The sequence below is a fragment of the Onychostruthus taczanowskii genome, unplaced genomic scaffold (genome assembly GCF_017590055.1).
Source record: "Onychostruthus taczanowskii isolate IOZ18803 unplaced genomic scaffold, ASM1759005v1 scaffold12, whole genome shotgun sequence".
Lineage (NCBI taxonomy): Eukaryota > Metazoa > Chordata > Aves > Passeriformes > Passeridae > Onychostruthus > Onychostruthus taczanowskii.
Window position 1 is genome coordinate 11,534,685 of NW_024498351.1, and position 11,309 is coordinate 11,545,993.

The 11,309-nt window shown below is 51.1% G+C and overlaps 1 protein-coding gene across 1 annotated transcript; it reads right to left on the reverse strand.

Moving 5' to 3' along the window:
- Positions 1–2,391, reverse strand: HAND2 (heart and neural crest derivatives expressed 2). The gene is made up of 2 exons (XM_041395824.1): positions 1,780–2,391; positions 1–812 (listed from the first exon to the last, which is right to left on the reverse strand). The coding sequence occupies exons 1-2, from the start codon at positions 2,332–2,334 to the stop codon at positions 714–716; spliced, it is 654 nt and encodes a 217-aa protein (XP_041251758.1). The 5' UTR covers positions 2,335–2,391; the 3' UTR covers positions 1–713.
- Between the last annotated feature and the right edge of the window lie 8,918 nt (positions 2,392–11,309).

An 11,309-nucleotide genomic window follows, 5' to 3' on the forward strand; every position in this document is an offset into this window, starting at 1 on the left:
TCTTTATAATTTAGTTTACTTCCGAATATTTTAAATATTATGAAAAAAAAGCCATAAACAACGCTGTTATTCAAAACACTTTGAGGTATAAAACATAAAAAGATTTGGATTTTCTTTTTTTTTTTTTTTCTTTTTTTTTTTCTTTTGTTTTGTAAAAAACACACACAGTGGTTTATTGAGTACTTACAACGTTTACACCTTCAATATTAATTAGATTCCACTTTTTCCCTTACGGACGGAAGTGCACATAACCAATAACTGTTGAAAACATCTTCAAATACTGAACGACCACAACAAAATTACAACACTAAATACCGAATCAATCGAAACATTGGTGCAACTGCTTCTGTTGAAATATAGCTTTATAATCCCATGAATATTTATATCCAAAAGGCCAAGTATTAAAGATACACTTCACATACACACTAATGCCAGGGAGGGATTTTTTTCCTTTTCTATAGTTCTGTTTTCCCCACGTGTTTTATACAGAGCAAATAACATTCACGAAACATTTAGAGACATTACCCCTTACCAAGATGGAGTTTCCTCTTCATATATGGAATGCTTTTTCCCTCTCCTTCAAATATCCACATTTTGGGGGGGTTGGGGGAGAAATTGCACATAAATAAACTGGATTATTCCAAATACAAAGAGTCCTCAGAAGAGAGCTCACTACCGAGACTGAGAGGACGGCTCCTCCAGTCCTGCCGTGCTCACTGCTTGAGCTCCAAAGCCCAGACATGCTGCGGCCAGCCAGTCCTCCCTTTGGTTTTCTTATCGTTGCTGCTAACTGTGCTTTTCAAGATTTCGTTCTGGGGAGACAGGATGCGAGGGGAGAGAGAGAAACAGAAAGAGGAGAGGAGAGAAAAAAAGGTTAGATATATTCCTCCCCTTTCTAGGTCGCATCTGCTCTGCTTCGAGATCAAAAACTACGAGGGGACCCGAGCTCATCGAGGCCTTCAAGAGACATAACGGGGACCTTCCCCGGATCTCGCCGCGGGAGAAGCTGCCGCCGGTGGGAGCGGCGGAGGCCAATTCCCGCTCCGTGCCACCCCTCTGCAGCCGGAGCGCGGGGCTGGAGGCTGAGAAGCGCCAGCCATCCACGGGCATTGTGAGAAGGCCCCCCAACTACTATCCCCTCCCTGAGTGCCGGGAGAAGCTGGCACCGGCGCGTACCGGGGCAAAACACCGGACTTGCGGCCAGTAACATATGCGGGAGTCAATCACACGCGAGCACGCCACGGGGCCTACACGATACTGGGATTGCGCTGCCTGGCCTAAACCGACTGTCCCGTTAAAAATCAAAAAAGTTGAAGCGCGGAGTGCAGAGGCAGGAACGCCTCTCGCTGCGAACCTCGTATTTGCCGAAGGTTTAAACCTGGGCTAGGCTTAGCAGGTAATCATGCCTCCACATTTTCATTTAAGAGAGCAGAGGCTTGCCTCCTGCGAGATCACGCTCTGGGATACGGGACAAGCAGCGGCCCGGGAATAACCTCCCCGGGGTGCCCTACAGCGGCAGCCTTTTCCCCGCGGCTGCTCTCAGCCTCCGGGTCGGACCCGGAGGCCGACGGCCGCTCGCGGCTGTGCACGATCCCGCTTTTGGCCCGCAGCTACGGCCAGGGAGCGGTGGGACAGAGGTGTCTCCCGCGGACATTCCCCGGCGACTCTGCCCAGCGAGGAGCCGGGTGCGCTCGGATGGGGCTCCGGCGGGCGACAGAGCAGCCTCCCCTCCGCGGCTCCCCCGCCCCGTCCCGCCCCGTCCCGCTCCAAAGCACTGACCAGCTCTTTCTTCCTCTTCTCTTCCTTCACGTCTGTCTTCTTGATCTCTGCCTTGAAAGCCTCCGCCTCCCCGTTCTGGTCGTCCTTCGCCAGCAGGTCCATGAGGTAGGCGATGTAGCTGGTGGCCAGACGGAGAGTTTTGATCTTGGAGAGCTTGGTGTCTGCGGGCACGTTGGGGATGCACTCCCTCAGCTCCGCGAAGGCGCTGTTGATGCTCTGAGTCCTGCGCCGCTCCTTGCGGTTCGCCGTGCCCCTGCGTTTCACCGGCCGGGGCCCCCCGAGCCCGGGCGGGCCGTTCCCGGGCGGCACCCCCCCGTAATGGGAGTGGTCCATGCCCGGCGCCCCGTTGGCGTACTCAGGGCTGTAGGACAGAGCCATGCTGTAGTCGGGGGGGGACATCTCCGGGTGGCTGCTGATGAGCCAGCCGTGGAAGTAGGGGTTCTCCTCGTGGCCACAGCGGGTGGCGGCGGCGGCGGCGGCAGCGGCGGCGGCAGCGAAAGGGTAGCCCTCATGGTGCACCACCGGGTGGTGGGGGAAGCCGCCCACTAGACTCATCCCCGCTCCCTAGAGCACCCCACCCCGCCCCCCCGGGCCCCAAAACAAAGGCTTCCCCTCCCCCCGTCGCAGCGGCGGGAGATGCTGCCCGCCGCTCACCCCTCAACACTGCCCCGCTGCCCGCTGCCTCTCCATAGGGCGCTGCTGCAGAGTCCCCGCGGGTGCCCGAGCGATCCCCCCTCCCCGGGCTCCACCGCCGCCGCTCATGCGTTGTGCCTCCACCTCCTCCTCCTCCTCGCCCGGGGCCGGGTCTTCGAGGAAGCGCGCACAGGAAAAAAAAACAAAAAAACAAAACTACGGAAAGATGTCGACCAAAACAAAACGGCTTGGCTTCCCAGCCTGGGATCTTCCTCGCCTCTTGCTTCCCTCCGCTCTCGCCAAGTCCGCCGCGGCCCGGCCGGGTGGTACTTACACGCGGCCCCCCTCCATGCGCCCCCGGCTCGGGGCGGGCGGCGCTGGCTCTGCCCTGCGCGGCGGCGGGGCCGTCAGTGCGGGGCGGGCGCTCGCATCTCTGCCCGCCGCGGCGGCGCGGGGCACTGGCAGGGCTCCCCGGCCCGATCTCCATGTACAGCTACATGTTTAGGGCCGCTCGGGTTAATATATGTCGTCAGAAGCGGCGGCCGCCAATGGCCGGGGCGGGGGCGGAGCCCGCCGCCCTCCGCAATAAAACTTTTTGATGTTCGCTCTGCTAATTGCCGAGCTCCTCTTTTAGGATTGGCTGCCCCTCCGCATCCCTAATGTAATTAAAACAAGGGGGGAAAAATTATCATGGAGGCAGAGGTTAATGCAAGTGTTTAGCAGATGCCTTACAGTAAAATCTGCATTAAAATAAAAAAAAAAAAAAAAAAAAAAAAAAAACCCCCAAACAACAAAACCCCCCTACAAACTCGTTAAAACTTAAATATCGGATAATCTCAAACCAGGTACAGTATGGATCCCAGAAGTTTCTTGGCAAAAGTCTATGTGAAAGCTTGGTAGGCTCTGAGGTTTCTTTGGCAAAGTGCTTTGTGCCGGTCCGGTAGAGGAACAAATAAAACCGGCTTCGGAGGGCACTTCATCTATGCCTGACTGCTACAGGCATTCCCCAGCAGCGCTCCGGCTTATGCTCGTATGCTGGCTAATACACACCACGAGATCACTAGTTTCCGTGAGGCGGGAGGCGAAGCGGCTCTGCCTCGCCTGTCACCCGGCTTGCGACCCGGGTTAGCACGGGCTGGCTTGGGCTGCGCGCCTCCTGGCTGACCGAGGCAGAGGAGCGCTCGGGGCTTGGACTGGGATGGTTTTGAAAGAATTGTTTTGAGACTTTAACAATAAGTCCGACTCTAACTGATTATTTTCCAGCTTACTGCCTGCGCCTGTGCACCTCCACCAGCCTTCACCCGAGCGACTGACGCGCCTGAAATCGGGTTCATGCTTTTTGAACGGGTATGATCGGTAAGTAACCGAATATTTTTTACAGCATGTTCCGAGCTAATTTTCTAGATTTTACTAACAAATATATAAATATTTCTCATCATTCCTGCTTCTGCAATAAAAAGGACCAGCATCTGCGAAAAGCAGGTTTAGTTATCGAAAGAGAGTAGTTAAATGTTTGCTTAACAGCCAGGCCAAGGAGGAAATCTCCTGTAGCTGTTTAGGTGCTTTGCTTTAGCAAGCTTGAAGATATTACAAAAGAAAAATGGATCTCAAGCTGTAACTCGTGGATACCTAGGAGGCGAGGTACATTTGTTGTCATCCTCAAATGGAGCCGATCATTACTAAATAGCTGCGAAATACCAAATACCCACTCTTACTTGTGCTGGCTGACGCCTAGGCTGATTCGGCGTATATTGTAATGCAGTTCTACAATATAGGCAGTGTGGAAAACTGTGTCAACAGCAGCTGAGAGGTCATAAATTAAAGAATGAGAAAGATAGAGATGGAGGAGTCTGCGAAAGAAGGCAGCAAGGATTGTGGTCCAATTTCTGTAGCAGCTTAATGTGCTCTCCGGCCCCTCTGCAGAGGCGGTGGGGGCACCTCGGGGAAAGCGCCGGGTGGTGGGAAGAGGGCGAAAATCAATTCGATGCCCTGGAAGAGGAGGCAGGCTGAGCTCGGGCGGTCCCGGCGTGGAGAGGGTTGCCGATGGTACGCGGCGGCTTGTTGTGACCCGGGGGCTTTGCGAGTGGGTCTGCCGGCTCTCGGCGGGGAATGCCCTGCGGGCAGCGGACGGTCTCCGCGGATGAGGCCGGCCGCCAAGGAGCAGCCTGCTGCGGTATGCGGGAGATCCTTGGTTGGGGGAATGCTAAAGGCGAGGAAGAGTGCCGGCCCCGCGGTTCGGCAGGACGGGGAGTGTAGAGTCGGACCTAGAGAGGAGACGTGCACGGAGCACAGACGTAGATTTTTATAAGCATATACACATATGCGAGAGCGTCTGGGTGTAAACTGAGTACCAAAGTGAAAAACTAGTCCAGATGTAGAATTGATGTATATACACATATATCTTATACGTACACACACATGCTTGTAGCCAGCTGATGGATATCTGTATCTATATATGCACAAGCACACGTGTATATATTGTGTTATCCCAAGGAAAGAATGTGTCTGCAGTGTGGATTTTTAAATGTAAGGAAGGCCGTGGGCAGACCGTGCAGGCAGGGCTCTGGAGCGGCCAGGCAGCGTGTCCCCGCCGCTTGGGATGTCTGCAGGGCGCAGCTTGGAAATCCACCCAGTTTCTGCAGCGGTTCTCCGGCTTTGTTTTGCCGCTATATATTCTTGATGGGAAGAAGAAGTGGACATTGTCAAGGCCGGAAAGTTATACTGGCTTGCAAACGGGCGTGTGTTTCTTTACACTCTCCCTGTTTTTGTAGGAGCTTTGCTATACACTGCAGGTTAGACTGCAACTGTGGCAGTCTCTGTGACAAGACACTACGGCCGCACTGATAACATCTCCAATGATGAAGGAAACGGAAAACATGAGACAGAGAAAAAGTAATGAAATATACGGGAGATATCGATCAGAACACCAGTCTCCAAAGCTAGCGTCGTGATTGCTTAATTAACTTTGGAGAAAAAGGCTCTCTAGATAAAGCACTCAGAAGAATCTTATATATATATATATATATATATCCCTCTTATCCCAGCAGTTATTTATGAGTTTTATTAAGCGAGTTTCAGAGCAGAGCAAATACAACTCTCTTGTCCTCCTTCAGCTTTCAAATGCTCAGGATTTCCCATCATGGGCTGTAGCCTTTTCTGTTTGATCCACGCATTGAAAAACGCTGCAGCTCAAAGTACTTTTCCCAATACTATGCTCAAAGTCCCCTAAAAGCACCATCATTTTACCAATCTTACACTTAATTATTTGATTAGAATTTTTTTTGTGTGTGCACAAATCATATGGTTAAAAAAAAAAAAAAAACAAGAAAAAATCAGAAAAGAAAAAGAAACCCTAGTCTTATGTCACTTTATTTCCCTGCCAAAATAGTTGCATGTTAGGGGGCGATTTATTTGGATTCTGCTGCCAAACAGGACTCTCCTAGCTTGCTATAATAAAGAAATTTTGGTGGAGACCGTGCCGAGGCTGGTTTTCTCTTCCTCCACCCGCTTTTAGCAGTATATTTTATTTTATTTTTTCGGCAATCGGTGTGTGTGGAGGCTATATCATTATGCTGTGCCCTGCGGCTCTTGCCCCTCCAGCCCCGCAGCCCTCCGCGGGGCCGAGCGAGAAGAAGGGGCTGCCCTTGCCCCCCGGTGGGTGCCCGGCGGCGGCGGGGGGCTGCGGCCGGAGCCCGCGGCGGGGGGCGGCGGGCCGGAGCCCGCTCCGCGCCGCCGGGGCCACCCGCTGCCCTGCCCCGGCGCTCAGTCGCCGCCGGCCCGCTTATCGCCAGGTCACTTCTCTCCTCCGGGCCAAGAGTAGAGTGGGAGTTGGGATAACAGAACAATAGAGCTGTGCTCCCCCCTCCTCTCCCCCGGGCTTGTGTGAATTAAGCTAAATTGCAAATTAAGCTAATTTCTCCGAATCAGTCGGGGAAAACCGTATGGAAACGGGGAAGGGATGCCGACGCTGGGTGGTCGGAAACCCACATCTGCTGGGAACTCCCGGGCTGGCTGACCTGGGAACACTGCACCGGGCCAGGCCCTGCGAGGAGCAGGCCAGGGGCAGAGAGGCGCCTCACCGGTGCCTGGGCAGCGAGCCCGCTCGCACCTTCCTTTTGAGGAGCGTCCGAAACCGCTGGGAAGATTGTGGAGACAGGGCAGCTGAGGGAGCCGCAGTCACCACTGAGGTGCCCGGTACCGACGCCAGGCGTACCCATCCCTGCTCCGTGCAGCAGCACCGGGATATCCCTCCATAATTTTCATTAAAGCCAAGAAATAATCAGACACAAGAAAGCACCCCAAGGACACGTCCTTTGCTTTTGAGACCCTGCCCTGGCCGTGCAGCTCCCTCGGCGTCTCTCCTTTCCGCAGCTCCCTAAGCACCGGGGTGCCGATTCTCCTTTCTCCCGGCTGCCCACCGCATGGCTCAACTTCCCGGTGCACGGCTTGAAAAGCCGAGACGGGTTTGAATTTATAGAGTGCATGATGTCATTGACCCGGGACCAAAAGTATCAGAAAGGGGTATCATTCTCGGATGGATTTGGGGATGCTGAAGTGTCCTGTGTCCCAGGGATGCCGCATATCCTACATCTGGAGCGTCGCTTAGGAGTTAGTGAAAGAGCACAAACATGCAAGAAAAGGGATTTTTGCAAAGAGGCACTGAGAAATATGATTTGGAGGTCAACCTGTCAGTGCGGGTTAATGAAAAGGACTTGTGCCTAATAGGCCTGGCTTGCACCCTCTCTTGTGCTCACACAACCTGTATTTCAACGCCCAGGGCAGAGGGAGGGATCGGGCCCAGCAGGCCCGAATTAATCGCTGCCCTTGGAGGTGAAGGAACCCTGGTTTACGTTACTATTATCGGTAATGAACGCCCACATATTTCAGGCATGATAATCTCGCAGTCGTTGTGTATATATAAAGAAAAAAAAAAAAAAAGAAAAAAAAAAAGAAAAAAGAAGTTCAGGGATGAGAAAAAACTAAGACACCAAGACACTGACCATTTCGTAAGTCACAATGATTGGCAGTAAGCACGGGACTCTACGCGTTTTACCACTGCATGTGCAAGCAATTATTCGAGGATTGCTTATATTTGTGACTGAGCATCCAGAGTTGCATTTAGACCCTGGACAGGAATCAGGGAAAGAAAAGAAAAACATAACGAGTTCCAACCAAGAGCTCTTCTTTGTCAGAAGAATAGTAATAAAGAGCTCACAAAATTCTGCAGTGAGCACAGTGTGTCTCTATTTATTGGAATTGTTACGTGCATCTCCTATATATGCACGCATGTATAAACATGAACACGCATACAGAAAACACGCTATTTCCCCACTTAATATTTGTTTGTATTCCCTGGAAAGAACATCTTAATCTGCTCTTGAGGTCGACTCTGATGAAATAGCTCGCGAATGTAATTGCCTTAATTAACGAATATTTTGTCGTCCAGCATCTGAATTTCAGACGGTGGAGGAAGAAGAAGGCTAGGCTGGCATCGTTTTGTGTTTAGGTTAACAAAAATCTACACTTCTATTGTCATTCTTCATGGAAAGTCTCCATTTAACGAGGCTGGGGTTTAAGAAGCCTTCATAGATCAAAGGTAACCTCGCTTGGCTTAAGAGAAAAATCCCTCTGGAGCAGTGAAAATTAGCCGCAATTTGGCCCTAACTACAGTGCCCAAAATATCGCTGTCGTCCTGCCGGTGTCCCTCTCGCCGTATACCTGCTGCGCTGCACCCCGCTCCCGCTCGCCCGGGTTCGGCTGCAACACACGGGCTCGTCCGAAAATTCAGCAGCTAAGTCCTACAAATGTCGGCTGCACACTTGTTGCAAGCATCAGCCCATACCGCAATTCCTATGTGCGTATCTCGGTGTAATTGATCTGGCTGAGTGAGGTCTTTTTGGTAATTTGGATACACCAAGTCTCCAGTTAATGACATATAATCAGCCTTTAGGTCACTTGGTCATTCTCTTATTACAAACCCCTCCTGCTCTCTCTGATCTCCTTTCAAATTAAATTTCACACAAACAAATAAAGCAAGACAGGGACAAGTCCTTAAAATGCAAGAGTGAAATATTGGAGAATTGCTCTTGGGGAACTATAAACATTTTTTAAAAGAAAAAAGCGAAAAGATAGGACAGAACATCTTATCGAGAAAGAGAGCATTGTGTACAAAACACGGAGGGAAAACCGGTCTGGCTTGTGTTAAAAGTGACATAAAATTAAAATAAAATAATTACAAACAGAAATGCTATAATGTAAACAGAATACAGGAGATTTTACTAGAAACGCACGGTCGCATACCGTAATTTGTTCGTACAGATGATACGATGATACAACCTATTTGTGGATACACAAAATATTTATTTGCTGTGCTTTAGAGGGGAAAAAATTTAAATTTTTTATTCTTCTTTTCAGGAAAGTTAAGAAGCCGGAAAATGGAGAGGTGAATGTCATGTACCTCCCCAGACCTGGATGGAAACGGAGCGGCGGCCAAAAGGAGTGGGTGTAAATGCGACAACAAAAATAAATACTTTATATCACCCTGCAGAACTTATTTTACTAAGTCAACAATTTGTTTTTCTGCAGCTCACCTTTTCTTTCCTCTAGGGAGAGACAATGCTCACTTTTTATTAGGCATTCCTTAAACGTTTATTTTGATCTCCGTCCAGGTGTGTGTATACATACATATATATATATATATATACAATCAACAGGCAGAAGTTCACGTGTGAGCAGGGGCTGGCGCCCCGGGAAGAGGGGCGTTCAGATGCTCTAGGTAAGATCCCAGGGTCCTACATGCTGTAGGCAACTCGTTGCAAAGCCAAGCCCCGTTGTTCAGAGCTAAAGTTGACTTATAAACTCGAGAACTGGGAGATATCAATGTCGTTCAAGTGTTAGCACATTAAGAAAGCAGCCTACAGAAGAGGACTGCGGTCCACATTCCCTCACAGGCATTAGCGCCTTTCAAAAAATATCATCGACATTTTTACCGGAGGTCTCATTCGTGTGTAACACGGGGCTCAGACAGGCGCTAATTGAGCACGAAGCGTGTGCGAGGTTGCGAGAATGAGTGTCGGGGCAGGCTCACACAGCAACAGAAATGGAGCGATGGATCGAAGGAAAGGAGTGTCACAGGCCCCCTCGCAGTGCGTGCTGGTGTGACACATCGCGTTATTAGCTCAATAAGTTCCCTGCCTTTTCGGGATTTCTAAGGGCCGTTTTGATTTATTTTTTTTTCTCCGCCAGCCTTTGGGCTACTGTGTTGAAGCATCAGCCCGCAGCGGCACGGCCATCCGACCCACAGCATCAAAGGGCGGTGGGGGTCAGGGCCCCGGCGCTGCTCTGCTCTCGGGGTGCACGCTCGGGGACACGGGCCGCCCCCCCGGGAGCCGCCGGGGCTGCTCAGCCCTGCCCCGGCACTGCCCGGGCGGGGCCGCCGGTGCCGGGAATGCCCGAGGGGCAGGCGGCGGGCTGGCCCCCTGCCCATCGCACCTCTCGGGGCCGGCCGGCCCCGCCGGGCTGGGGGCGGCTGGAAAGGGTTAAGCGCTTTCCCTCCTCCTGCTGTAGCCCCCTGAATGCCACTGCTTTCCTCTAGAGGTCTCATTAGGGAAACCCTAACTGCTATTTTCAACGTTTCCTCAATCAAGCGCCTTTAACTAGAGCTCCACAAACAAATTGGCGGCAAAAAGCGCAGATCTTGTCACGGGCGAGGCCGATTCAATATTTCACCTTGTTTGCTTAGCAATTACAGCCTGGCTTGTGGCTACCTGCGCGCTGGGGCGAGTTCCCCTTGCCAGCCCCCCCGGCCGTCCTGCCCTCCCGCCTCTGCCGTACCGCCTGGTACACACCTTTCCCTGGGCTGGGAACTGAGCGGGACCGCCCGCGGGAGCCGCTGAGCCAGTGGTCTCCGTCAAAATTAAAAAATCACCAGCAATCTCCTCGGCGAAATGCTGATACTTAAAAAAAAAAAAAAAAAAAAATTAGTTCATTTGTGTGGGGGTTTTTTTTTGTGATTTTTTTTTTTTTTTGGCGTGTTTCGCAACGTCTGCTCTGAAGCCACGATCTTTCCAGCAGAAGGGATTTTCCCCGAGAGCCGCCTTGCCCCCTGATGACGGGGTCAGGGACCAGCCCAAGCAGGGCAGTCCGAGCAGTTGGCTTTATCTGCGGCACTCGCTCCCTCTCTCTCTGTTAAACCGCTCTTATGATTTGTTGTATTTTCCACAGCTGATTATTCTTGTTTGACTGTTGTACAGAGCCGCTTTAAATCCTCGTCGGGAAAAATAAAAGTTGGAATTGCTTGGACGGGTTCCTGCAGACTTGCGGGCCGGTGCGGGTCCACGCCGGTCACTGCACAAGGACCCCTCTGAACACTCAGGGCTCGATAAGCCTCCTTACTGCGGCATCAACTCAGATCGCAGCTAATTCGATTATGTCAGAAAGCCGGAGTGTAACAGAGAAGAATTTGGCGTTTATGAACTAAGCTGCTATATTTGCTTTGCTATAAACCGACTAGAATATTTTATGATGGAGGGGAACAGTGCAACACAAAGAGGAAATATGACAATAAATCTCTTTTTATGGATTCTCTTTAGCAGCAAAACTCAAGGATTCAACTATTTTATTACTCAACTATTTTGCAGGTACATCTAAAGATACCTACATAGAAAAGAATAACCCATAGTCCCCATCCCAGCCCCCCCTGGAACACAGAAATCCAACTCCATGCCCTTCAGTTCAATGAGAAATTGAACTGAGATTCCCTGAGATTTTCATGGAAGCAATGCTGGCACAAGAGTTTACATCTGACCACTGCACAGATATGCTTTGAGCATTTATGGTGCCACTGGCATTGCCTTTTCATATTTTACTGATGCAAAAAACTTTTAGTCAGAAGTAAT